The 25,764-nt window shown below is 56.3% G+C and overlaps 1 protein-coding gene across 1 annotated transcript; it reads left to right on the top strand.

Moving 5' to 3' along the window:
- The first annotated feature begins 641 nt into the window (after positions 1 to 641).
- LONP1 (lon peptidase 1, mitochondrial) lies at positions 642 to 25,343 on the top strand. Its single transcript, XM_054396022.1, has 18 exons — positions 642 to 682; positions 3,363 to 3,451; positions 3,846 to 3,965; positions 6,293 to 6,521; positions 7,008 to 7,069; positions 8,075 to 8,204; positions 9,004 to 9,087; positions 10,415 to 10,635; positions 11,989 to 12,127; positions 14,178 to 14,356; positions 16,131 to 16,218; positions 17,288 to 17,410; positions 18,496 to 18,612; positions 18,811 to 18,951; positions 19,037 to 19,202; positions 20,830 to 21,038; positions 23,087 to 23,251; positions 24,996 to 25,343. Exons 3-18 carry the CDS (start codon positions 3,889 to 3,891, stop codon positions 25,158 to 25,160), a joined length of 2,295 nt encoding a protein of 764 aa, XP_054251997.1. The 5' UTR covers positions 642 to 682; positions 3,363 to 3,451; positions 3,846 to 3,888; the 3' UTR covers positions 25,161 to 25,343.
- The last annotated feature ends 421 nt before the right edge of the window (positions 25,344 to 25,764 follow it).

Genomic DNA, 25,764 nt, shown 5'->3' with positions numbered 1-25,764 from the left:
TCCTCTGCGGACTGAACAGCGGCAGCTCTCGCGACCCGCCCCACGACCGCGAACATGAGAGGGAAAAAAGTAATTTTGAAAAACTATTCCGGAAGAAAAGCAGAACTTAGCCAAGGTCAAATCAACCGTGCGGGGACCCACCCCCGACGGCGCCGCTCCGCCGGGGCCGGGTCGCGAACCCGCGGCCCCGCGGTGTGCCGGGACGTGCGCGCCGCCACGCGCCCCTGCGCGAGGTGTGCCCCGGTGCTGCCGGCGCCTGCGCGCCGCCGCGGGCCGGAAGTGTGGCAGGGCGCGCGCCGGCAGCATGGCGGCCGCCCGCTGCTTGCGGCTGTGCGGACGCTGGCGGCCGGCGCTGCTGGGCCCGGCGCGGCGCCGCCTCTTGGCGGCTACTTCCTCCGCCGCCGCCCCTCCGGTCCCGCTGGGATCCGCGCCGGCGGCCCGCGCCGCTTTCAGCACTGGCCTGCCATGGCACCAGCGGAACCCCGGCGGTCTGGCAGGGGGCGACGCGCTGGAGGGAGGCGGCGGCGAGGAGGGTAGCGGTGGCGGAGGGGCGGACGGTGGCGGGGCCGCGCCGGTCATGACGGCGCTGACACCGCTGCTCGTCCCGGAGCATTTCCCCAACGTCCCTCTCATCGCCGTGACGCGCAACCCTGTCTTCCCGCGCTTCATCAAGATCATCGAGGTGAGCGCCCGCCGAGCCCGGACCCCGCGGCAGGAGGAGCGCTCCCGGGGCCGGGCGCTCGCCTCAGCCGGCTCGGAGCTGGCCGCCCAGAGGGGCCGGCGCCTGGGGCCAGCTGGCCTCGGCTGAGAGTCCTTCAAGGGCCCCGACGTTCCCGGCCGGGGTTTGCTGGTGGGAGGCGTGACCGTCCCGGGCCGAGCGCACGGGGACGGGAGCTTGTGTCCGGCTGCAGGTCACAGCGGGGCTGCCTGTCTCAAAGCCACGCTCCGTGTCTTTGCAGGCTGCTTTTAACGGCAGAGCGCAGGGCAGGGCAGCAGGTGGGGAGCGCTTCACAGCCCTCTGCCCCGCAGCGTTTATTAAACTTGATCGGTGTGAGGGTGGCAAAGCCCTGCAGCAGGCTGTCCAGACAGGTGGTGGAGTCTCCTTCTCTGGAGACTTTCAAGACCCATCTGGATGTGTTCCTGGGTGACCCTGCTCCGGCAGGGGGGTTGGACTGGATGGTCTCCAGAGGTCCCTTCCAGCCCCCCACCGTTCTCTGACTCCTAGCTCTGTGGTTTCTCACAGCCTCTGGGTTTCATCAGTGTTGCATCAGTCAGCAGAGCTGCTTCTAACGGGGAAGGTCACTGATTCACACACAGCCTCTTTTTTGCTGTCTTCTCTGTGTTCTTTTGCTGAAGGTTAAGCAAATGTGGCCTTGGTTTAGCCTCGTGGGCTGCTGTCATCCCCCCCAGGAACAATATTTGTGAAGGCAGCAAACTGAGCTGCAGGAAGAAAGTGTGAGTTTGGTACAGAGCAGCACCACTGTGGTGGGAAAGGGCTGCCAGGTGGGAATGGGCATCAGAGCATCTCAGAGGGAGACCTTTGCCCTCTGCACTCTCATCTGCATTTTTAAGAGCCATGAGTTTGATCTTTGATATGTGACTGGAGCCCACAGGCCAGAAACACTTTTTGGTCCTGAAATGCAAACTTTTTGGAGCAAGAAGTTGCACTCCCTGGTGTTTTACTGATCACAGAACAGAGTTGTATCAGTTGGAAGAAACCTCTAAGATTATGGAGTCTAACTTCAACCTGAGACCACAGTCTTGGAGTAGATGCAGCAAGAACTGGATCAATGTTTTGCTGTCCCTGAGGTGTCATTTATCACAATGTGTGTTCTGCTCTGTGTGCCCATACCTACCATGTGCAGCTCTGGGTGTCCCTGCAGGTGTGCTGAGGGCAGGGATTGTTCATTCTTACACTCTTCACACACAGTCACACCACACTGTTAGGTGTAAGCCATTTGTTTCAGGGTGTAGAGCAGCACTGTCTTACATGAAGCTAAAGGTAAAAGCTCTTATCCTGCACATTCACTCTGCTGTCATTTCATACTTTGTGAACTCTCTGCAGAGAACAAACTTGACCATGAGAAGTTCCATCTGAACATGAGGAAGACCTTCTGTAATTTAAGGGTGGTAGAGAACTGGAGGAGCTTGTGGAAAGGTTGTGGAGTCTCCATCTCTGCAGACATTCAAAACCCACCTGGATGTGTTCCTGTGTGACCTGCCCTGGGTGACCCTGCCTTGGCAGGGGGGTTGGACTGGGTGATCTCCAGAGGTCCCCTCCAACCCCTAATATTCTGTGACTCTGTGATACACTGCAGTGTGGAACTGTTAATCCTCCTCTTTCTGTCTGTGCCCATGACAGTGACAAGCCCAACTTTGCCAGATGTTGTGCAAGACTAAACCAGGGGTGCCAAGGTTAGAACAGGCCAACACTGGTGGTAGTGCTTATGCTGCTCTGTCATGGAGTCACAGAATGTTAGGGGTTGGAAGGGACCTGTGTAGATCATCCAGTCCAAACTCCCTGCCAGGGCAGGTCACACAGGAACACATCCAGGTGGGTCTGGAAAGTCTCCGGAGGAGGACTCCATCACCTGTCTGGGCAGCCTGCTCCAGGGCTCCAACACCCTCACACCAAAGAACTGCCAAGGCCACTCTGGTTATTGTCAGAAGCAGTGAGTGGTGCAGCTCTTGTTCCATCCCTTAGGAAGGACACTTGGCGGTCAGCAGTGTGACTTTGCAGGAGCAGAATCCATGAGGAGGCATTTTCCTGGTCACTGAGGGGTCAGCCTGCAGTGCTAACAGTCACGGTGGTGGTGGGAGGTCTGCTGGGGCCAGGTGTGTAGCATCTGCACAGCAGAGGGGAGTGAGAAAATACAGCAGGGAGAGGCAATGCCAGGGCCCCAGTGCAGGGAGTCAGGCTGGGGGCTGTGGGAGAGCAGCTGAACTGTGGGGGCTTTGAGAAGAAACTAATGTGGGTGAGCAGGATTCAGGGCACTGGTGGGGAAGATTGGAGCAGCTCTTCAAGTAGGAGTGGAGAGCTGGGACATAGGGGTGTGGAAGGGGAAGGGAACAGTGACAGCAAGAGAAGCTCTTAGGAAGTGTTGCTCAAGGGACTGAGAGGTTTCTTGCTTGCAAGGCTGGTTCAGATGAGGTCTGGTTTTTCTCCTTGCCTTCAGGCTTCTCTTCTGTGCTCAGTGGCCTGCTCTAAACATTCAGAGTTCTCTCATTTTTCCACTTCCATCTTGCTGTCCCCTAACAGGGGCAGGACGAGAAGGATCCAGAGTGAAACTTCATAAATCAAATCCTGAGGGTGCAAAGCTTACAGCACATCACCCCTGACCTCTGGCCTCTTCTTGTCCTAGGTGAAAAACAAGAAGCTGGTTGAGCTCCTGAGGAGGAAAGTTCGCCTTGCCCAACCTTATGCTGGTGTATTCCTTAAGAAGGATGATAAGTGAGTTGTTCCTCCTCATCAGGAGAGGGCTGGTGGACACAAGAGCTGTGCTCTGAAATTCCCTCTCTGGTGGTGGTACAGAAGCTGTGTGGAGGCTTGCACCATCCCCTTGCTCTGACAGTTTCATTGCCACCACCAGCACTGCTGGGAGCCTGGGTCTTGCTTTGGAAAAGGCTTTGCTTGACTTTGGGGGGGAGATGAAGCATCCAGGGAGCTGGGTGGTGTGGGAAGGGGCTGGGTGGTGGCAGCAGTGGGGAGAAGGGGAAGGGTCTGTGCTCCTCAGCCCAGCTCAGAGTTCTGCAGCCAGGGCTTGCTTCTTTCCTTTCTCACCTTACCTCCTTCCTCAAGAGTCTGAGTATCTGCTCCTATGTTTTGTTTTTATTTTTTATGCCAGCAATGAGTCTGATGTGGTGGAGGATCTGAATGAGATCTACCAGATGGGAACTTTTGTGCAGATCCATGAGATGCAGGACCTCGGAGACAAGCTGCGCATGATCGTGATGGGACACCGCCGGTACCTGCTCCAGCCCCTCACACACATCCCTCCTCCTCTTCCCTCTCTGCTTACGTTGTCACACCCCCCTTGTGTGCAAGAAGCTTCTGCTTTGCTTCCTGATAATGCCCTGCTGCTGCAGCCCCCCTGTTCTGTGTTCTGTGGCAGATGGGAGAGGCTGGCCCCTGGTGTCATGCTCCTGTGCATTGTGCTGTGATGCAGCTGAACTGCAGCACTGTGCTTGGACAAACACAGCATCACAGAATGCAGCAGGCTTAAGGGACCCTCAAAGGACATCTTGTCCAACCACCCTGCAGTCAGCAGGGACATAAAATCAGAAAATTCTTTGGGTTGGCAAAGCCCTCCCAGGTCATCCAGTCCAACCCTAACCCAGCCCCACCATGGCCACCAAACCATGGCCCCAAGTGCCATGGCCACAGGGGTCTGGAACACCTCCAGGGATGGGGACTCCACCACCTCCCTGGGCAGCCTGTGCCAAGCCCTGACCACTCTGGCAGCAAAGAAATTTTCATCTCCTTCTTCATCTGATCCTAGGGAGCAGAGCCCAACCCCCACTTGGCTCCAGCCTCCTCTCAGGGAGCTGTAGAGAGCAATGAGGTCTCCCTCAGCCTCCTCCACACTGAACACCCCCAGCTCCCTCAGCTGCTCCTTCCCAGCCCTGTTCTCCAGACCCTTCCCCAGCTTTGTTGCCCTTCTCTGTCCTGCTCCAGCCTCTCAATGTCCCTGTGGGAGTGAGAGGCCCAGAACTGAACCCAGGATCCAAGCTTTGCCCTCAGCAGTGTCCAGTCCAGGGTCACAATCCCTGCCCTACTCCTGCTGCCCACACCATTGCTGCTCCAGGCCAGGCTGCTGGTGGCCTCTTGGCACACTGCTTGATTGGATTTTGGAAATAGGCAGCTGTTGGGTTTGGTTTGCCTGGAATAGAAAAATTTCCCTCTAAGATGGAAGATGTGGGGAACTGGTCTTTGAGTCACAGAGCCCTGGTCAGTGTTGTCCATAGGAACCACACTGAGTGTCTCTGAATCATCCCAAATCTGGCTTTGTAGTTCTGCAGCTGGTTTCAGCTGACACAGTCCTGGTAGAGATGTTGTCAGCTGCCCTTGGCCACTCACAGATTCATAGAATGGGTTGGGTTGGAAGGGACCTTAAAGATCATCCAGTTCCAACCCCCTGCCATGGCCTCCCACCAGCCCAGGTTGCTCAAGGCCTCATCCAGCCTGGCCTTGAGCACCTCCAGGAGGGAGGCATCCACAACCTCCTTTGGCCAACCTGTTCTACCATCCTTACTGTCAACAATTTCTTCCTCATCTCCATTCTCAGTCTCCCCTCTCCCAGCTCAAAGCCATTGTCCCTCATCCTGGCACTCCCAGCCCTTGTCCAAAGTCCCTCCCCAGCTCTTCTGGAGCCCCTTCAGGTACTAGAAGGTTGCTCTAAGGTCTACCTGGAGCCTTCTCTTCTCCAGGCTGAACACCCCCAGCTCTGGCAGTCAACAGGCTCAGACACCAAGAGACTCATCCAGCAGGCAGTGAACTCTAACAGCTTGTTGTAACTCCATGCTCAGGTTCCTGAGTATCTGCCCTGTGCTCCTGCTGGGTTCTGAATCAAGGAAGTGCCCTTTGTCAGTGTGTAGGTGTGAGCTGAAATTCCTCCCCCACCACCAAGTAACCAGGCTAGCCCAGTCTGGAAGCAAATGAAGGCTGTATTTACAAGCAGAGTCTAAAATCTACGATGAAATGCAATGAATATGTACAAATATACAAAATTCACAACATTCACAAATATATACAATCAACAGAAAAGCACAACCGATCTCCCTTTGCTTCCCCCCAAGGGGACCCTCCCAAAGGGGCCTCTCTCTCTCCCAGGAGCTTCCCCCCAGACCCCCCTGGACAGAGAAGCAGAGTTAGTTAAGCAGAAAGTTGTTAACTTAGCTGCCAAGGTCAGTGTGTTATCTTCAGCCAGAAGAGAAGAAGAAAACAGCAGCCAGACAGCCCAGCAACTGCCCCCACTGCCGAACGCAGAATGTGCAGAGTGCCCCACTTTGTTTTGGGTAATAGTTCTTAAACATTTCTATCTATCCAATGGAAGTGTTTAGAACAATCGTTATTTTGCTTTCTTACACCCAATAGTGACTTATTTACATTCTTTCACTTTCTCTGTTCTGAACTTTGCAAGGAAAAAATAAAAAGACAGTTTCAAACCATCACAGTCAGAGCCTGGAGTTCTGCTGTACTCCAGTTACAACTCAGACTCTTCTCATGCTGAAGGGTTGAGATCAGCTGTAGCAGAGGGCAGCTGACTGTGGCTGGTCTCTTCTTGCCTTTCAGGATTCGTATCAACAAGCAGCTGGAGGTGGAGCCTGAGGAGCCTGAGAACAAACAGAAAATCAGGAGGAAACAGAAGCGTTCCAAGAAGGAGGCTGAAGAGGAGCCTGGGGCAAAGGACCAAGCTGTGGAAGTGGTGCTGGATCCTGTGGCTCCCTCCTCACAGGAGGTTCTCATGGTAGAAGTGGAGAATGTGGTTCATGAAGATTTTCAGATCACAGAAGAGGTTAAAGTGAGTGGATCCAGGCTGGACTTGGCCTGCAGAATCGCATTTACCTTCTGTGGGTTCAAGGGGAGAGTTCTGGGCTCTGACTTCAGGCAGCTGCTTCCTGGCTGGGTTACATCCCAAGCATTGCAGCAGCTCAGCTCCTTCAGACTGGTGTCTTCAGAAGGCTGCTGAATGAGGAGTTTGGGCTCTGCTTAGGTCTGTGTGCTAGGCTCTGGCAAGCTGAGGCCTTGCCCCAAGGTGGCCCTGAGTGCTCAGCCTGGTTGTGTGCACTGACCAGAGCCAGGCCAGCTTTGTGCATGCAGGAAGCAGCCTGCAGCCCTTCTGGTCTTTGCTTGGAGAGATGACTGCCCCAACACCACAGCACCCCATGGCAGATGGGTGGCCAGGGGCTGCACTGCTGTCTGGAGAGGCTGGGGAGTGTCCTGGCTGCAGTGAGGCCCTGGCTGGCCTTTCCCAGTCTCTGCTGATCACATTTTTGATGGTTTGCAGGCACTGACTGCAGAAATTGTCAAGACCATCAGAGACATCATTGCCTTGAACCCCTTGTACAGGTAGGTGAGCTCCCCACACTGCCCTGCTTGGGAACAGGGAGGCCTCAGGCTGGAGGACCATGAGGATTTCTGTTCCACTTGGCCTTGTGCTGCAGTGAAGGGACAGAGAGATGCTGCATGGTCACCTAGAGCTTTGCTCTGTAAGCTTCACCTTTGGAAACCTGATGTGAAGTGGAGGTTGGAGGCAGGGCTGTAAGTCTGTGGCAGCTGACCTGGCTCTGAGTGAAGCTCCCTGCAGTGCCATGGTCTGATCCATGGCAGAGGAGCACAGTCAGAGGCAGCCTGCTAGCACACAGAGCCCCCAAAGTGGTTTGCACTGGAAGGGACCTTAAGGCTCCTCCAGTTCCAAGCCCCTGCCATGGGCAGGGACACCTCCCACCAGCCCAGCTTGCTCAAGACCTTGAACACCTCCAGGAAGGGGACGTCCACAGCCTCCCTGGGCAACCTGTTCCAGAGCCCCCACCACCCTCATGGGGAAGAATTTCTTCTTAAAATCTGTTCTAAATCCAGCTTCTCCCAGCTCAAAGCCATTGTCCCTCATCCTGGCACTCCCAGCCCTTGTCCAAAGTCCCTCCCCAGCTCTCCTGGAGCCCCTTCAGGTACTGAAAGGCTGCTCTGAGGTCTCCCTGGAGCCTTCTCTTCTCCAGGATGGAGCAGCCCCAACTCTCCCAGCCTGTTCCCACAGGAGAGGTGCTGCAGCCCTTGGATTGTCTCTGTGGCCTCCTCTGGCCTGGCTCTAACACTTCCACCTCCTTCTTCCCAGAACTGTCAGGAGAGCATTTCACAGCTCTGCTTTTGTTTAACAGTGATCATTCCTTCTCTGAAAAGATTTCTCTGTGGGTCACTGAGTGTTGGCTTAGTCACACTGGAAACGTCTGACTGTGCTCAGGCTGAGCCCTGTTTGATTTCTTGCCTCAGTCACAAGGAGTAAAGAACTCTGAGGGCACTTCCTTCATGCATGTCAGTGTTCACAGAGCGTTCTGGGGGTCCTTCCCCTTCTTTCAGAGAGTCTGTGCTGCAGATGATGCAGGCAGGGCAGCGTGTGGTGGACAACCCAATCTACCTGAGTGACATGGGGGCAGCACTGACCGGGGCCGAGTCCCACGAGCTGCAGGACATCCTGGAGGAAACCAGTGTAAGGAAATCCTGCAGCTAAAGCTCTGCTCCCTCAACCCACAGGGTGGCTGTTGGGAGAATGGGTTGGGTTGGAAGGGACCTTAAAGCTCAGCCAGCTGCAACCCCCTGCCATGGACAGGGACACCTCCCACCAGCCCAGCTTGCTCAAGGCCTCATCCTTGAGCCTGGCCTTGAACACCTCCAGGGAGGGGACAGCCACAGCCTCCCTGGGCAACCTGTGCCAGTCTCTCCCCAGCTTCACTCTCAACAATTTCTTCCTCATCTCAACTCTCAATCTCCCCTCTCCCAGCTCAAAGCCATTGTCCCTTGTCCAAAGTCCCTCCCCAGCTCTCCTGCAGTCCCTTCAGGTACTGGAAGGTTGCTCTGAGGTCTCCCTGGAGCCTTCCCTTCTCCAGGCTGAACAGCCCCAACTCTCCCAGCCTGTCCCCACAGCAGAGGTTCTCCAGCCTCTGATCATCTCTGTGGCCTCCTCTGGCCCCTCTCCAGCAGCTCCAGGTCCTTCTTGTGCTGGGGACCCCAGAACTGGAGGCAGTGCTGCAAGGTGGGGTCTGAGCAGAGCAGAGGGGCAGAATCCCCTCCCTGTGCTGCTGCTCTCACACTTTTCATCTTTGTTGCAAAGGTTTTTCTTTCCCCCATTGATTCCATCTCTGGAGCTGCTGTTCTCTGCATCTTTTCCCACCTGCATGTGCTGGAGAGTTCTCCCAGGCAGCCCACTGGAGATTTTTGTTCTTTCTTCACTGGGAGCTGGCAGCAGTGTGCCAGTGCCTGGAAGCTCACTCTGTGTGTGTGTGTTGCAGATTCCCAAGAGGCTCTACAAGGCTCTTTCCCTGCTGAAGAAGGAATATGAGCTGAGCAAGCTGCAGCAGCGCCTGGGCAGGGAGGTGAGTCCCTGGGGAGCACAAACCTGTTGCTGCTTGCTTTGGGGCCACTCCTGTGCTGCTGAGCATGGCCAGGGAAGGGTTTCAAAGCAAGACATTGGTGCACACTCTAGAGGGGAGTCCTGGCAGGGTTAAGGTTTGATCTCGTCCTGTTAGAAATGTGTTTGTTCATGCACTGCTCAAAGGAACAGGGGTGAGGCTGCAGCAGCTGCTGGTCAGTTCTGTCTATTTTTCTGGGGCTGTTTAGGTTGGAAAAGAGGAAGCTGAGGGCAGACCTCATGGCTGTCTGCAGCTACCTGAAAGGACATTGTAGAGAGGTTGGTGCTGGTCTCTTCTCACAGGTAATTACTGATAGAACAGGAGGGAATGGCATCAAGCAACGACTGAGTAGGTTTAGACTGGACAGTAGGAACAATTTTTTCCCAGCAAGAGTGCTCAGGGACTGGAATGTGCTGCCCAGGGAGGTGGTGGAGTCCCCAACCCTGGATGTGTTTAAAGGTGGTTTGGATGTGGTGCTTGGGGCTATGGTTTAGGGGTGACCCTTGTAGAGTAGGGTCAGTGGTTGGACTTGGTGATCCTGAGGGTCTTCTCCAACCTGAATGTTTCTGTTATTTTGTGATTTCATGCAAGCAGCTGAGTCTTAGGAGACTGCAGTTAAGTGAGCATCTGTGTGCAAACAGAGAATCATGGCATCATTAAGGTTGGAAAAGACCTTCAAGATCATCCAGTCCAGCTGTAACCCAACTGCCAGGACCACTGAACTGTAGCCTGAAGTGCCATGGCCACACATTTCTTGAGCACCTCCAGGGATGGGCACTCCACACCTCCCTGGGCAGCCTGTGCCAATCCCTGACCACTCCTCCAGCAAAGAAATTTTTCCTCCTCTCCAACCTAACCCTCCCCTGGCACAGTTTCAGGCCAGTTCCTCTCCTTCTATCACCTGATCCTAGGGAGCAGAACCCAACCCCCACCTCCCTTCAGCCTCCTCTCAGGGAGCTGCAGAGAGCAATGAGGTCTCCCTCAGCCTCCTCTTCTCCACACCAAACACCCCCAGCTCCCTCAGCTGCTCCTCCCCAGCCCTGTTCTCCAGACCCTTCCCCAGCTCTGTCGCCCTTCTCTGGACCTGCTCCAGCCTCTCAATGTCCCTGTGGGAGTGGGGGCCCAGGACTGCCCCCAGCCTGCCCAGCACAGGGAGATGCTGCAGGAGGTGGTTCCTGGGCAGCGTTTTCAATGGCTGCAAAGGTCCTAAGGGTTCTGTGTTTGGAAGTGTTTGGTGTTTGCTGGCCCACCCCAGGGGCAGGGCAGTCACTGGTGCTGTGGCTTTGTGCAGGTTGAAGAGAAGATCAAGCAAACCCATCGCAAATACCTTCTGCAAGAGCAGCTGAAGATCATCAAGAAGGAGCTGGGCCTGGAGAAGGAGGACAAGGATGCCATAGAGGAGAAGTTCCGGGAGCGGCTGAAGGAGCTGCTGGTGCCCAAGCACGTGATGGATGTCATTGATGAAGAGCTCAACAAGCTGAGCTTGCTGGACAACCACTCCTCAGAGTTCAAGTGAGGGCACAGCTTTGTCCTCTGCTGCCAGGGTCACACAGTCACAGTGTTAGGGGTTGGTAGGGGCTGGTGTCCTCCAGAGCACTCCCAGCTGCTTAGCACAGGGTGTCAGGGGTTGGAAGGGACCCAAAGAGATCATCCAGTCCAAGCCCCTGCCAGAGCAGGACCATAGAATCCAGCTCAGGTCACACAGGAACACATCCAGATGGGCCTTGAAAGTCTCCAGAGAAGGAGACTCCACAACCTCTCTGGGCAGCCTGTTCCAGGGCTCTGGGACCCTTACATTAAAGAAGTTCCTCCTTGTGCTGAGGTGGAACCTCCTGTGCTGTAGCTTACATCCATTGCTCCTTGTCCTATGCCAGGGAGCAACTGAGCAGAGCCTGTCCCTGTCCCCTCCCTCCTGACCCCCAGCCCTCAGATATTTATAAACATTTATTAATTCCCCTCTAAGTCTTCTCTTTCCCAGACTAAGCAGCCCCAGGTCCTGCAGCCTCTCCTCACCAGGCAGTGCTCCATTCCCCTCATCATCCTCCTAGCCCTCTGCTTGGACCCTCTCCAGCATGTCCCTGTCCCTCTTGTACTGGGGAGCCCAAACCTGAAGGCAGTACTCAAGATGAGGTCTCAGCAGAGCAGAGCAGAGGGGGAGGAGAACCTCCCTGGATCTGCTGGACGCACTTATCCCTGCTGGTAGCTTCCACACCTACAGCCTTATCTCCCAGCCTTCTTTCCTGCCCTGTGGAACATCCAGCTGTCATTCCTTGCTTCAGAGCCAGGAATTTTTCTTCTTTATGCTGTCCTGGCCCACTGGGAAATGGACACAACTGAGTTTTCTGACTTTCAGACCCAATGCAAACAGCTGACAGCAGTGCAGAGCTTGCAAACTCTCCTGGTGTCTGCTGGCAGCAGCTAGACCCAGGGCAGCAAAGCAAGCAGGGAATGGCCTCTTGGGGCTCCTTGTCTCAGGACAGCGAAGGCTGTGGGAAAAGGCTTTGGGTGTTACTGTTTGAGGGGATGCCAAGGGAATGAAGTCCAGCAGGAAAGGGCAGCAGTGTCTGCCCAGGTCAGAGGGTCACAGAATGGGGGGGGGAGGGGGGGTTGGGAGGGACCTCTGCAGAGCATCCAGTCCAACCCCCCTGCCAGGGCAGGAGCACCCAGGGCAGCTCACACAGCAATGCATCCAGGTGGGTCTGGAAGGTCTCCAGAGGAGACTCCACCACCTCTCTGATGTTCTTTCCTTAGTCTCCTGCTCCCAGCAGTTTGTGTCCCACTGGTTGTGGGGGAGGCTCTCTGGGAAGGCAGGGGCGGAGGGCAGGAGCTGGCTGGTGCCAGCTGACTCTGGTTGGTGTCTGTCAGTGTCACAAGGAACTACCTGGACTGGCTGACATCCATCCCCTGGGGCAAGTGCAGTGAGGAGAACCTGGAGCTGTCCCGAGCCCGAGCAGTGCTGGAGGAGGATCACTATGGGATGGACGACGTCAAGAAGCGAATCCTGGTAAGGCAGGGGTGGGCAGCAGGCTGCTGGGGTGGGCAGCAGGCTGCTGGGGTGGCTGCAGCCCTCCCCTGAGTTTGGGTTCATTCAGGGATTAAACAGAGAGCAGCCTGAGAGAGCAGTGAGCAGTCCCTGTGTGAGTTTCAGACCACAAAATACTTTTTGGCTGCTTAGTGCAGGTGCCCAAGGGAGGCAGGCTCTGCTCTTTCATCACTTTGATCAGAGACTCCTGAAGTGCTTCCACTTGCCCTGCCCAAACACCCTGAGCCTCTGCTCAGTTCTGGAATGGAGGGGGGAGGGTAGCTAAGGTGCATGTTTGCCTCTCAGCCCTTGCCCCAGGGCTGTGTGGGGTGCTGCAGGGTTTCTGGTCCTTGCAGCACAGCCCTTAAAAGCAGACCAGGGCAGCTGTCAGTCTTGCCTTGTTCCACAGCTTGTGTCACTCCTGCCTGAGGCTGTGCCCCCTGTGCTTGCTGTGCTGAAGGAAGCTGGTTTGGATAAGAGGAGATCCTGGCAGCAGTTTGCAGCAGCTTGCAGTGGAGCTGCCCAGGGCCAGGAGCAGGCTGCTCCTTGTAGCCAGAAAGTTCAAGCAGTGAAAGACAGCCCAGGGCTGGCAGGGTTTGTGTCAAGCTGAGCAAGGGCATGGAAGTGCTCAGTGGAGGGGACACAGGAGCAGATCTGACTGAGCTTCAGCAGGTCCTGGTGAGAGCTGGGCAGGTCTGGGGAAGCTGTTGAGTGCAGCCAGCCCTGAGTGTGGCCATTGCCTTCCCAAGGCTGTGGCAGGGTCATGTCTCTTACTGTTCCCAACACAGCAGAGCTTTGTGTTGCCTTGGGGACAGTGTGGGTGGCACTGAGACCACCTCAGTCATGGTGCACAGAAGCCACATAGGCACCTCCTAAGCCAGCAGCACAGCACTGGTCCAGTTCTGGTCCCTTAGCATAACCAGGGCATGGAACTGCTGGAGAGGGTCCAGAGGAGGCCAAGAAGATGATCAGAGGCTGCAGAACCTCCCCTGTGGTTGAGAGTTGGGAGAGTTGGGGCTGTTCAGCCTGGAGAGGAGAAGGCTCCAGGGAGACCTTAGAGCAGCTTTCCAGTACCTGAAGGGGCTCCAGGAGAGCTGGAGAGGGACTTTGGACAAGGAAGTGCCAGGATGAGGGACAATGGCTTTGAGCTGGGAGAGGGGAGATTGAGAGTTGAGATGAGGAAGAAATTGTTGACAGTGAGGGTGGGGAGAGACTGGCACAGGCTGTGCATGCCTACACAGGTCTGAGCCTTAACCAGCTGGGTGCTGTTGTCCCTGTGCAAGGTTGGTGTGAAGGTCAGAGCTGCAGGGGGAAGAGATGGAGGCTCCTGACTAAATCTTGGCTGAATCTGGCTTGTTCCAGAGGAGCCACATCTCTGCCCCTTGTACAGATTGGATGTGAGGAACAAGTTCTGCACCACAAGGGTGGTGGAACTCTGCAACAGGTTGCCCAGGGAGGTGGTTGAGGCTCCATCCCTGGAGATATTCAAGGTGAGGCTGGAGAGGGCTCTGGGCAACCTGATCTAGTGGAGGATGTCCCTGCTGAGTGCAGGGGGTTGGACTGGAGGAGCTTTGGAGGTCCCTTCCAACCCAGAACATTCTATGATTCTATGATTTGTCCACTGTAAGTGTAGGAGCAGTCTGGACCTCACTTCTGAGCTGTGATCTTTTGACTTCTCAGCTGCAGAGTGGTATTTGAGGGCTGCCTGGCACAGGAGAGTGGAAAGTTCAGGTTCAGCAGTGGTGCAGCAGGAGAGGCTGACATAGAGCTTGAGAGACTCAGGTGAGAACTAGGGAAGCTGGGAGAAGAGCTAGGAGCCTCCTGCCTGCTCCAGGACAGTGGAGAGAGAGAGAGGGGGCCTGCTTCTGGTGGGGTGAGTGGAGCCCCCAGCAGCCAGAGGTTCCAGAGGTGCCGCAGTGACCTGGCTCAGCTCCCCAGCTCCTTTGGGCACCGTGCTCGCCGCTGCAGCCAGCAGCAGATGCTTTGGTGCTGCTGCCCTGTGCTCACTGCTGCTGCTCCCTCTGCTCTGCAGGAGTTCATAGCAGTCAGCCAGCTGCGGGGATCCACCCAGGGCAAGATCCTCTGCTTCTACGGCCCCCCCGGGGTGGGCAAGACCAGCATCGCGCGCTCCATCGCCAGGGCCCTCAACAGGGAGTACTTCCGCTTCAGCGTGGGGGGCATGACCGACGTGGCAGAGATCAAGGGACACAGGTCAGTGCCAGCCAGCACTCCCTCTCCACAGCACTTCCACTCATGTGCCACAGCTGGGCCACACCTGAAGCTGGAGCCTGCGTGTGACTGCGGCTCCGTGCTGCCGGCCCCTGCTGACCGGAGCTGACAGGAAGGGCAGGGAAGGGCAGGGTGTGGAACACAAGCAGAGTCCTCTGAGTGCTGGCACCACCTGCTTCCCCTGGCAGGGAGCTGGATAGCTCTCTGTGGTGCCCAGAAGTGCTGGGCTGGTGCCAAATGCTCCTTGGTGGCTGTAAATGCCAGCAGGGGAGAGTGGAGGCAGCTTGAACAGGGCCATTGGCACCCTCGGGAGTGGTGGAGACTCAGGGTGGGTAGTGAGGAGAACTTGGGAGGAAGAACATTCATGGGGAGAACAGGAAGCCATGGGCACAAAAATCAGACAGATCCAGCCCTGCCACAGATTTCCTTCCACATAGCCCTGATTCCCAAACTCTCTGTTTCACTCTAGTAGAGGTTCTGCAGGGTGAGGTGAACCTGTGAGGCTCTGCCCTGTGTGATACAGAAGCAGAGAGAAACATTGAAGAGAGCAGCCCTAAAGAAAGAGACCTGGGGGTGTTGGGTGCTGAGCAGCTCCCCAGGAGCCAGCAGTGCCCTCCTGCAGCCTTCAGGCAGCTGTGTGCTGGGCTGCAGCCAGAGGAGTGTGGGCAGCAGGGCAGGAGAGGGGATTCTGCACCTTGGCTCTGCACTGCTGAGACCTCACCTCCAATCCTGCCTCCAGGTCTGGTGTCCCCAGCAGAAGAAGGACACAGAGCTGCTGGAGAGAGTCCAGAGGAGGCCACAAAAATGATCCAAGGGCTGGAGCAGCTCTGCTGTGGGGACAGGCTGAGGGAGCTGGGGGTGTGCAGCCTGAGAGGAGAAGGCTCCAGGGGCACCTCAGAGCTGCCTGCCAGGACCTGAAGGGATCCTGCAGGAAGGCTGCAGAGAGACTTCTCCTGAGGGTGTCTGAGCCAGGCCAAGGGGGAATGGTTTGGAGCTGAGGCAGAGCAGGGTTAGAGTGGAGCTGAGGAAGAAGTTCCTCAGTGTGAGGGTGGTGAGACTCTGGCACAGGCTGCCCAGGGAGGCTGTGGCTGCCTCCTGCCTGGGGGTGTTCAAGGCCAGGCTGGATGAGGCCCTGAGCAGCTGAGTCTGGCTGAGAGGTGTCCCTGCCCATGGCAGGGAGGTTGGAGGAGATGAGCTCTGAGGTCCCTTTCAACCTGAGCCATTTTAGGATTTTCTGTACTCCTCTGGGTGTTCTCTGCTCTGGGCCTCTTGGCATTCACCCAGTGGCTGCCCTCCTGCTCTGCTTCTGCAGGTTGCTGGATGCCAGTTGCTGTAGAAGAAAGGCTGTGTGGAACAGTTTGCTCCTCAGTTTGTCTTTAGATTTACATCAGCCTTGGGGGTTTGTCTCTGTCAAGGGGTGAAATGTTCCCTTTCCAGCACTTCTTTACCCCCCCAAAAAACTCCCAACAACCCAGGAAGTCCCTCTTCAAACATCTCTGCTCTCAGCCTCACCTCTTAGCTTGAACTTCTAAATTAGAGGGAAGCTGAAGATAAAATCTGCAGCCCAGAAGTGTCCTGCCACAGGTCCATGTCTTATCTCTGCTGCACTGGATGGGTCTTGGTGTGTGGTATGGTGGTGGAGAACACTCTGAGAGCTGCAGAAGCAGCACCTGGGTTCCCAGCAGGGCAGAGCTGTTCCATCAGCTGTGAGCTGACCTTTACAGGGCTCCTCTGACTCCAGTCTCTGCTAACACAGGAGGACATACGTTGGAGCAATGCCAGGGAAGATCATCCAGTGCCTGAAGAAGACCAAGACAGAGAATCCTCTGATCCTGATTGATGAGGTGATGTACCTGGGCTTGCTTCTAGTGTTTGCTCCTCAAAACAGGGCTCAGTTCCTGACCCCAGTGGGAAAGGTGAAGGAGGAATTCTCCTAAACATGCCAGGGGGTGACTTAAATGAGCCTGGGCTCTGCAGGTCCTGGGATGACAGTGAACACATCCACAGCAGCATTGCCAGCAGGTCCAGAGAGGTGATTCTGCCTCTTTGCTCTGGTGAGACCTCACCTGCAGTGCTGTGTGCAGCTCTGGAACCCTCAACACAGGAAGGACCTGGACCTGATGGAGAGAGTCCAGAGGAGGTCATGAAAATGCTCAGGGGGTTGGAGCAGCTCTGCTATGTGGACAGGCTGAGGGAGCTGGGGGTGTTCAGCCTGGAGAAGAGAAGGCTCCAGGGAGACCTTAGAGCAGCTTCCAGTACCTGAAGGGGCTGCAAGAAGACTGCAGAGGGACTGATCCCAAAGGCCTGCAGGGACAGGACCAGGGGCAATGGCTTCAGACTAGAGCAGAGCAGATTGAGATTGGATGTGAGGAACAAGTTCTGCCCCAGGAGGCTGCTGGAACGCTGCAACAGGTTGCCCAGGGAGTTTGTGAAGGCTCCAAGCCTGGAAGTGCTCAGGGCCAGGCTGGGTGAGGCCCTGAGCAAAGAGATGTAGTGGGAGGTGTCCCTGCCCATGGCAGGGCTTGGTGATCTCTAAGGTCCCTTCCAGCCCAAGCCATTCATCACCCTATGCAGTGCTGTGGTCCTCCCACTGTGGAGTCAGACTCCAGCTTAGCTTTGCTGAAGGAGTCACAGCCACTGCTGTGGGAGCTCAGCTGCTGCTGGCTCTGTGCACACTCCTTGGACCTTCATGGTGCTGCTCTGCAACCCTTGGAGTCCTGGGGCTGGTCAGGTGTGCCATGGGTAGGGTAGGACAGTGGGGACTGGGCTGAATGCCCAGGGAGGTGAGAGCCTGGCAGGGGCTGGTCCTGAGCAAACAGCTGGAGGTGCTCAGAGGGCTCCTTGCAAAGCCCTCTGTGGGGAACTGACTGTGGTGAGAAACTTCTTAGAGCATTTCAAGTTTTCCTCCCATAGGTGGATAAAATAGGACGAGGATATCAAGGGGATCCATCCTCAGCCCTTCTGGAGCTGCTGGACCCAGAGCAGAACTCCAACTTCTTGGATCATTACCTTGATGTTCCTGTGGATCTGTCCAAGGTATTCCTCTTTGCTGCAGAGGCTGTGGAGCTGGGGATCAGTCTCTGTCAGTGCAGGGATGTCCTGGCCACCAGGAGACGCTGGCATGGTGCTCAGCTGGAAGGTTGGGCAGATGGCATGGAGGCACCAGTGGCAGAGGGCTTTATCCAGAATGGCTGCACAGCATCCAGCACCAGTCCTACAGCCCCAGCTCCCTGCAGAGCCAGGGACACAGAGCTGTGTGGTCTGAGCCAGGGAAGGCAAGAGGTGCCCTGTGGCACCACTGGCAGAGCTGCTGCCAGCAGAGGAGGCCTGCTGCTGCTGTGCATTGTCTGCACACACTTGTCTTGCAGCCTGCATTGCCTGCAGAGTCCTTGGGCTGCAAAGCAGGCCCACAGCTGGGGCACTTCTGCTGACTCTGCAGAAGGCAGAAATAACCAAGAAGTGAGGTCTGGCTCTGCCCAGGCCATAGCTGCCAGCTCCATGTTGGCCCTGTCCCAGTGTGGGCTGTGGGGTTCCTGCACCTCGGCTTTGGGGGTAGGGAGGATCCCACTGCAGGGTTCTGGCATCCAGAGCTTTGCTTGTGAGCAGAACCAGGTTCTGCCGTTCAGAGAAACACAGAACTGAGGAATTATTGCTTGGAGGGTACTGAAGGGCCTGGAACATCTGTGTGATGAGGAAAGGCTGAGCTCTGGGGCTGCTCAGTCTGGAGAGGAGAAGAAAAAGCTGAGAGGAGATCTGATCAATGTCTGTAAACATCTGCAGGGTGGGGGGCAGGAAGGGGCCAGGCTGGAACAGGCTCTTTCCATTGGACAGGACAAGGGGCAGTAGATGCAAACTGGAACCCAGGAGGTTCCACCTCAACATGAGCAGAAACTTCTTTGGTGTGAGGGTGGCAGAGCCCTGAGGCAGGCTGCCCAGAGAGGTTGTGGAGTCTCCTTCTCTGGAACCTTTCCAGACCCCCCTGGATGTGTTCCTGTGTGAGCTGCCCTGGGTGACCCTGCTCTGGCAGGGGGTTGGACTGGGTGATCTCCAGAGGTCTCTTCCAACCCCTACCATTGTATGGCTTAATGAAAATGTTTAATAGGATCTTGTAATGCTTCCAGGTACTTTTTATTTGCACTGCCAACGTGACAGAAACCATCCCAGAGCCGCTGCGGGACAGGATGGAGGTGATCAATGTGTCAGGATACGTGGCAGAGGAGAAGCTTGCCATTGCAGAGGTGAGCTTGCTGCTCACCTGGGTTAGGCAGGCTCAGCCTTGCCTCTTTACACCCAAAGCCAGCAGGCAAAGGCTCTGTGCACAGAGGTGCTCTGCTCTGTGCCTCCAGCATTCTGTGCTCTCCAGAACCTGGCACTGAGCTGTGGGGTGAGGCTCTTGTCACAGCTGCTGAGAAGCTGTGGCTGCTTCTGTCTTTCAGAGGTACTTGGTCCCTCAAGCACGAGTGCTGTGTGGCCTGGATGAGAGCAAAGCCCAGATCAGCCCCGAGGTGCTGACTGTGCTCATCAAGCAGTACTGCAGGGAGAGTGGAGTCAGGAACCTGCAGAAGCAAGTGGAGAAGGTGAGGGCAGCGCTGCCTGGCCAGGACTGCTCTGCTCAGGCCTCCTCAGCTCTTGCTGCACACCACAGCTGCTGTCTCCCCCCAGGTCCTGAGGAAATCTGCCTACAAAATTGTGAGTGGAGAGGCAGAGACAGTGCAGGTGACCCCTGAGAACCTGCAGGACTTCGTGGGCAAGCCGACCTTCACCGTGGAGCGCATGTACGACACCACTCCGGCAGGGGTGGTGATGGGGCTGGCCTGGACTGCCATGGGTGAGGCACCAGGGCGTGGGGCAAGCTCTCCAGTGCTGTGGGGTTTGCACAGCCTGGCTGTGCCAGTCACACTGAGTCTCACTGCTGGCTCTGCTCGTGATCTGCTGCCACCAGGAACAGTAACTTCAGTGGCCTTTGAGACCCTCAATGCTTTAAAGGTCCAAAGAATGTCAGCATGCTGGAAGGGAGCTCTGGAGCTCAGCCAGTCCAACCCTTCTGCTCCAGCAGGACACCCACAGCAGCTTGCCCAGGAGCACAATGCCCAGGGGGGTTTGGAAGCTCTTCAGAGAAGGAGACTCCACAATCTCTCTGGGCAGCCTGCTCCAGGCCTCCAGCACCCTCACACCAAACAACTTTCTCCTCCTGGTCCAATGGAACCTCCTGGGGTCCAGTTTGTGCCCATTGCCGCTTGTGCTGTTGCTGGGCACCACTGACAGGGGTCTGGCCCCAGCCTCTTGCCACCTGCCCTTCTGGTACTGATGAACACTGAGAGTTCTCTTCCTTTACAGTCAATTTTTCAGGCAATCTTTAAAGGCCCCTTCCAACCCAAAGCATTCTGTGGCTCTGCTTCTTGCCTGAAGAAGGGACCCTCTCTGAGGCCCTTACCCAGGCTCTCTTTAGCTTCAGGCCAGCACATTTTCTACTCCATATCCCTGAGAACCTCAGTGACTCAAAGCAGGAGGTTTCTCAGAGAAGACAAGACCCTGTCTGGTTCCTGGAGACCTCCATGTCCATAATCACCTGAAGGTTGGATCAGGAAGCAGGGGCCAGGCTCTTTTCGGTGGTGCCCAGTGACAGGACATGGAGCAATGGAAAAAAACTGAAACCCAGGAAGCTCCGCTTCAACATGAGGAGAAACTTCTTTGTGAGAGTGCTGGAGGCCTGGAGCAGGTTTCCCAGGGAAGTGGTGGAGTCTCCTCTGGAGACATTCAAAACCCACCTGGATGTGTTCCTGTGTGACCTGCCCTGGGTGACCCTGCTCTGACAGGGGGGTTGGGCTGGATGATCTCTGGAGGTCCCTTCCAACCCCTCCATGCTGGCATTCCAAAAGCTGGAGGTGCCACTCTGACCTCTGGCACAGCCACAGTGTCTTTGTGCTGTGTGCTCAGTGGTGTCCCAGTGCTGCCTTGGCTCTCCATGCCAAGGGCAGGTGTGCAGCACTCTCAGGGGCAGTGCAGTTGTGGCTTCTCCCTTGATTTACTTCCCTCCTGACTTGGGGGTTCCTGAGCCCCACTGCATGGCAGGTGCAGCACACAGGGGGTGAGCCCTGCATGCTCCAAGTGGTTAAGAGGGACGTGGTGGCTGTGGTGAGAAGGTGAAGAGGAGCCTGAGACTGGGAGGCTGCAGTGGCTCCTGGTGTGGTTTGCTGTGAGCTCTTCTTCCCTTCTGGCTAAGGAGAGCCTGAAGCCATTCTGGGAACTGCAGAGGGGCTACATCCATAGTGGTGCAGTGGAAGTGGATGGAGACTCAGGGCAGTGCTGTTGAGGTTTCCTGAAGGGATTTGGGAGACACCACCCCAGAGCTGAGCTCTCAGCAGAGAGCCTCAGGTCCACACTGCTGCCTCTGCACCACCAAACCCTTCTGCTCTCCCTTTCTCTCAGGATGTTGTTTTCCTTTCCTTTCTCAGGAGGTTCCACTCTCTTTGTTGAGACATCCCTGAAGCGACCCAAGGACAAGGAGAACAAGGATGGGTCCCTGGACCTGACAGGGCAGCTGGGAGATGTGATGAAGGAGAGTGCCAGGATAGCTTACACCTTCGCCAGAGCCTTCCTGATGCAGAAGGAGCCCAGCAACGACTTCCTCATCTCTTCCCACATCCACCTGCATGTGCCAGAGGTGAGCTGCTGCAGCACTCACACAGCAGGCAGCACTGCTGGGCTGCTCTGAAGCTGGGAGCTGCCTTTTGTGTGCTGTGCAGCATGCCAAGTGCCAGGAAAACCTGGCAGAGGAAGGCCTTCTCCTCGGGATGCTGTGGGAACAGGAGCTGTTTCCAGTCCTCCTGCAGCAGGCCTGTGGTGGGGATGCAGAGATTTGGATACTGCTGCAGGCAATGCAGCTGCTGGCCCTGGGGTGCAGGGGGGGAGACCACAGCAGAGGGAGAAGGGATTGGGATGAAATCCACAAGGAAAGCAAAGCTGAGGCCTGTGTGGTTCCAAGGCTTGGGGAGGGCTGCAGGTCCTGTAGGTGCAGTTACAGAGAGCATTCCTGGGCCCTGTGCTCTGCTTCCTTGTCCCTCTCCTAGCAATGGGATGAAGATGAAGGCCCCCAGAGCTCAGGGGGCTCCACACTGTGCAGCAGGTTTTGGGCTTTAGGATGACAAATTTTGTGCTGTGGTTGTGCCCAAGCTTTGCTCCTGAGCTGTTTCCTGCTTTAACCTCATGCACAGGCTCCTGGCTGCAGCTCTCTGGGGCTGGCACCAGCTGTGGTTCCCTGGAGGACCAGGCAGATGTTCCTCTGCCTCTGCTCCCTCTTAGACCTTCACTTCTGCTCTTGCCTCCAAGATCAGTTTGGTCTCAGATGAATCCAGACTGCCACTAGCTTAGGCCTGGGGTTTGTTTGGCTTCCTAAACCAAATGATCTTTGCTGTCTGAAGTGACAGGACCAGGGGCAATGGTTTGGAACTAGAGCAGAGCAGATTTAGATTGGATGTGAGGAAGGAGTTCTGCACCAGGAGGCTGCTGGAACACTGCAACAGGTTGCCCAGGGAGGTGGTTGAGGCTTCATCCCTGGAGATATTCAAGGTGAGGCTGGAGAGGGCTCTGGGCAACCTGATCTAGTGGAGGATGTCCCTGCTGAGTGCAGGGGGTTGGACTGGATGAGCTTTGGAAGTCCCTTCCAGCCCAAACCATTCTGGGATTCTATGATTTTCAGTGTTGTCCTCTGCTGTTTGTGACTCTTGATGCTCTCTTCCCCCCTGATGCTGACCTCTTGTTTCTGTGGCTGGTCAGCTTCCAAGCATTCCTGCTGGCTTTTGCTCATGTTGCTTATTCAAAGCCTGATGAGCACTATGGTGGCACCAGGCCAGAACCCAAACTGTAGCCTCAGGGATTTCCTCATGGATCAGGTGAGACCTGGCAGAGCTGTTGGCAGAGAAGGCAGCTCAGGAAGCACAGCTCCAGCAGAGACCCTTCTGCAAAGCCTCCATGGAGCTGGGGCCACTGTTGGTGTTCTCCCCTGATCTGGGGGCCCCTGGGTGATGAATGAAGGCAGGAACCCCTCTGCCATATAGCAGATTCCAGACATGCAGAGAGTCTCAGAAGTCCTCCCAGAAGTCCTTTATTGCTGTGGTGTAGAATCCTCAGCACTGCAGAGTCTCAGAGTGTCCTTAACAGCAGAAGTCCTGGAAGCCCTTAACAGGCCAAGCAGCTAACAGAAGTGCTGAGCATGTCCCCAGCAGCATCCCCACCCCAAAGCCCTACCCAGCAGTAGCTAAGTGACAGAAGCAGAAGTCCCCAGCAGCCCTAACCCCCCCAAGCCATTCCTGCCCTAAGTCCCTACTCCAGTGCCTCTAGCTCAGCCTGGCTGTTGAGGAACTCTTTATTATCAATCCCTTAACCAGTGGAACCCAACCACAGGGAGAAGCCAAAATCCTTTCCCAGTGGGAGCTGCCAGCATGCAGGAGGCAGGTGGCTCCTGCAGCATGTTCCCATCCCAGGGTGCCCAGGTGAGGCTGCTGCTCTTGGCACCCCTGGGATGTGATTGTTTTGCTCTGGCAGCCAAGGGATTGGGCAACTCAGGAGCTCTGCACTCTGCACCATCCAGCACTGCCCTCAGAGCAGTGGCTGCAAGAGGCCACCTTGAAACAGCAGAGCCAGAGGATCTGCCTGGGGTTGCTGCTCTTGCAGTTGGCTAAAGGGGGCTGTGTTTGGTTGTGTTTTTCACAGGGAGCCACACCAAAGGATGGACCAAGTGCAGGCTGCACCATAGTCACAGCCCTGCTGTCGCTGGCCATGGCCCAGCCAGTGAGGCAGAACCTGGCCATGACTGGGGAGGTGTCACTGACTGGGAAAATTCTGCCTGTGGGTGGCATCAAGGAGAAGACAATTGCAGTAAGAGCTCCTCCCCTCCCTCTGCATGCTCTGTGGGACAGCTCTGCCCTGGGCTCAGCACTGCCTGGGACAGCCACTGATGGCTCCTGTGGTGGGGGGCCCTGGGTCAGGGCCTGCTGGGAGGCACACAGGGTTCCTGCTGGGGGGCACACAGGGTTCCTGCTGGGGGCACACAAGGGCCCTGCTTGTGCCTCTTGCTGTCAGGAAGGAGGTAGGACCCCAGACTTTGTGCCAGGGCATCTGTGTTGATCCTCTTAGTGGCAGAAGTGAGGGTGGAAGGTGCCCTCAGACTGTTAATGCTGACTGTCCCCAGGCTGCTCTGGCCCAGCAGTCTGGGCTGAGGGGATTGTTGAAGGAGGGCAGCCAGTAGAGAGCTGACAGTACCCTGTAAGGTGTCAGCCTTAAGGTTCTCTTCCCTGGCTCCAGCTTGAATTTGTCCAACTTAAAATTTCAGATTGAGTTGGGGCTGTTCAGCCTGGACAAGAGAAGGCTCCAGGGAGACCTCAGAGCAACCTTCCAGTACCTGAAGGGGCTCCAGGAGAGCTGGAGAGGGACTTTGGACAAGGGCTGGGAGTGCCAGGAGGAGGGACAATGGCTTTGAGCTGGGAGAGGGGAGACTGAGAGTGGAGAAGAGGAAGAAATTGTTGAGAGTGAGGGTGGGGAGAGACTGGCACAGGTTGCCCAGGGAGGCTGTGGCTGTCCCCTCCCTGGAGGTGTTCAAGGCCAGGCTGGATGAGGCCCTGAGCACCCTGGGCTGGTGGGAGGTGTCCCTGCCCATGGCAGGGGCTTGGAACTGGATGAGCTTTGAGGTCTCTTCCAACCCAAACCACTCTGGGATTCAGAAGGCTACCCCTGGGCTTTTCTGGAGCTTTACTGCTGGTGCCTTGAATTTTCCCTGTTGAAGTTTCTTTGTCCATCATCATCATCAAGGTATCAGGTGGCTCTTCTAGTGAGCCATCTGGACTGGGCTCCCTGCAGCACCCAGCAGGCTCTGGTTTGTACTGGTGGCTGCTTTGGGTTGCTTTTCTGGGTTCAACCCTTGGCAGTTCTCAAAATGTTGTTGCTCTCCGTGTCAAATAACTGCAGGATCCCCCCTAGAGTGAGTGGGTACAGATGAGCCCCCCCTGAGCACTCTCTGTGCTCCCCCTGATGTTGATGCCAGGATCAAAAGGTTCTGTCTTGTTGCTGTGGATCCTGCAGATGGATGTGGTGGGCTGGGCTGCTAAGCTGTTGAGAATCCTTCCTTTGATCCTGGGATTTATCCTCACCCAAGGGGGATGAGACTTCCATGAGGGAAATTTTTTTCCCTGTGAGGGTGCTGGAGGCCTGGTGCAGGTGGCCCAGGGGGGCTGTGGAGTCTCCTCCTCTGGAGGCATTCAGAACCCACCTGGGTGTGTTCCTGTGTGACCTGCTTGAGGTGCCCCTGCCCTGGCAGGGGGTGGGACTGGCTGAGCTTTCGAGGTCCCTTCCACCCCCTACCATTCTGTGACTCTGTGAGAACTGTGTGGGAATTGCTGTGGACAGCCCCCAGGGTGCTGACAGAGCCCTACCAAAGCACCTCCTGAGCAGCTGGGACTGGAGAGTTGTGGGGGCTTGGGGAGATCTAGAACTTGGATCCACCCTTAGTGACAGTTGCAAGGTTCTTGCTGCTCTGCAGAGCACAGCCAGGTGCTGCTTCTCCAGAGCTGCTCTGTGCAGGGGGGTGCTGCTGCTGGGCTGCAGCACTCACAGCCTCTCCCCACAGGCCAAGCGTGCAGGAGTCACCTGCATCGTGCTGCCCTCGGAGAACAAGAAGGATTACTACGACCTGGCAGCCTTCATCACCGAGGGGCTGGAGGTGCACTTTGTGGAGCACTACCAGGAAGTGTTTGCCATAGCCTTCCCCAAGCTGGATTCTGCTGGAGGATGATGTCCAACCCCCAGTGCTGGAAGGTGATCTGTCCCCTGGTGCCCAGCCCCAGGAGCAGGGTGAGCTGGGGCCGTGCTGCAGCGGGACAGGAGCGGAGCTCTTGCTGCTGCGCAGCTGCTGCTGGCTTGGCTGGAAGAGAGCAGCTCTGGCTTTGTACTGAACTGCCCCACGGCCAGGGGCCCAATAAAGTTGTGAGTTTTACCTCAGCCATGTGCCTCCTGCCAGCCACCCCCTGGGGAGCTGCTCTGAGCTCTGCTCACTGGAGAGTTCTGTTGTTTCACCAGTTCCCAGGGCTGCTTCCAGAGGAACTCTGACCTCTGGGGCTGTGCCTCACAGAGAGCTCTTCATGTAGATGAGCTCAGAAACTTGTCTCAGCTTAGAAAGCCTGGGCTGGAGAAGCAGCAAATTCAGGACAGTTGAGCAGTGCTGCTGCATTCAGCTCCCAAGGGACAGGGTGCTGATTGGTACCATCAGAAACAAGCCCAGGCTTAAAGGGAGAAGCCCTGGACCCAAGAGCAAGGTGCTCAGCATCAGCAGTTGGTGTCTGCCCTCCACCAGAGGCTCTTGGCCACTGCAGCAGTTGTTTGCTCCAAGGGAGAAAGGG

Source organism: Indicator indicator, chromosome 36 (assembly GCF_027791375.1).
Source record: "Indicator indicator isolate 239-I01 chromosome 36, UM_Iind_1.1, whole genome shotgun sequence".
NCBI classification, from domain to species: domain Eukaryota; kingdom Metazoa; phylum Chordata; class Aves; order Piciformes; family Indicatoridae; genus Indicator; species Indicator indicator.
This window is presented reverse-complemented; position numbering and strand designations above follow the sequence as displayed.

Excerpts from the sequence above, each read along its gene's own strand:
- LONP1 (XM_054396022.1), top strand. The coding sequence starts at position 3,889 with ATGGGAACTTTTGTGCAGATCCATGAGATGCAGGACCTCGGAGACAAG. Across the intron at positions 14,357-16,130 it reads GCAGAGATCAAGGGACACAG|GAGGACATACGTTGGAGCAA; the intron begins GTCAGTGCCAGC and ends CTGCTAACACAG. Across the intron at positions 17,411-18,495 it reads TTCCTGTGGATCTGTCCAAG|GTACTTTTTATTTGCACTGC; the intron begins GTATTCCTCTTT and ends TAATGCTTCCAG.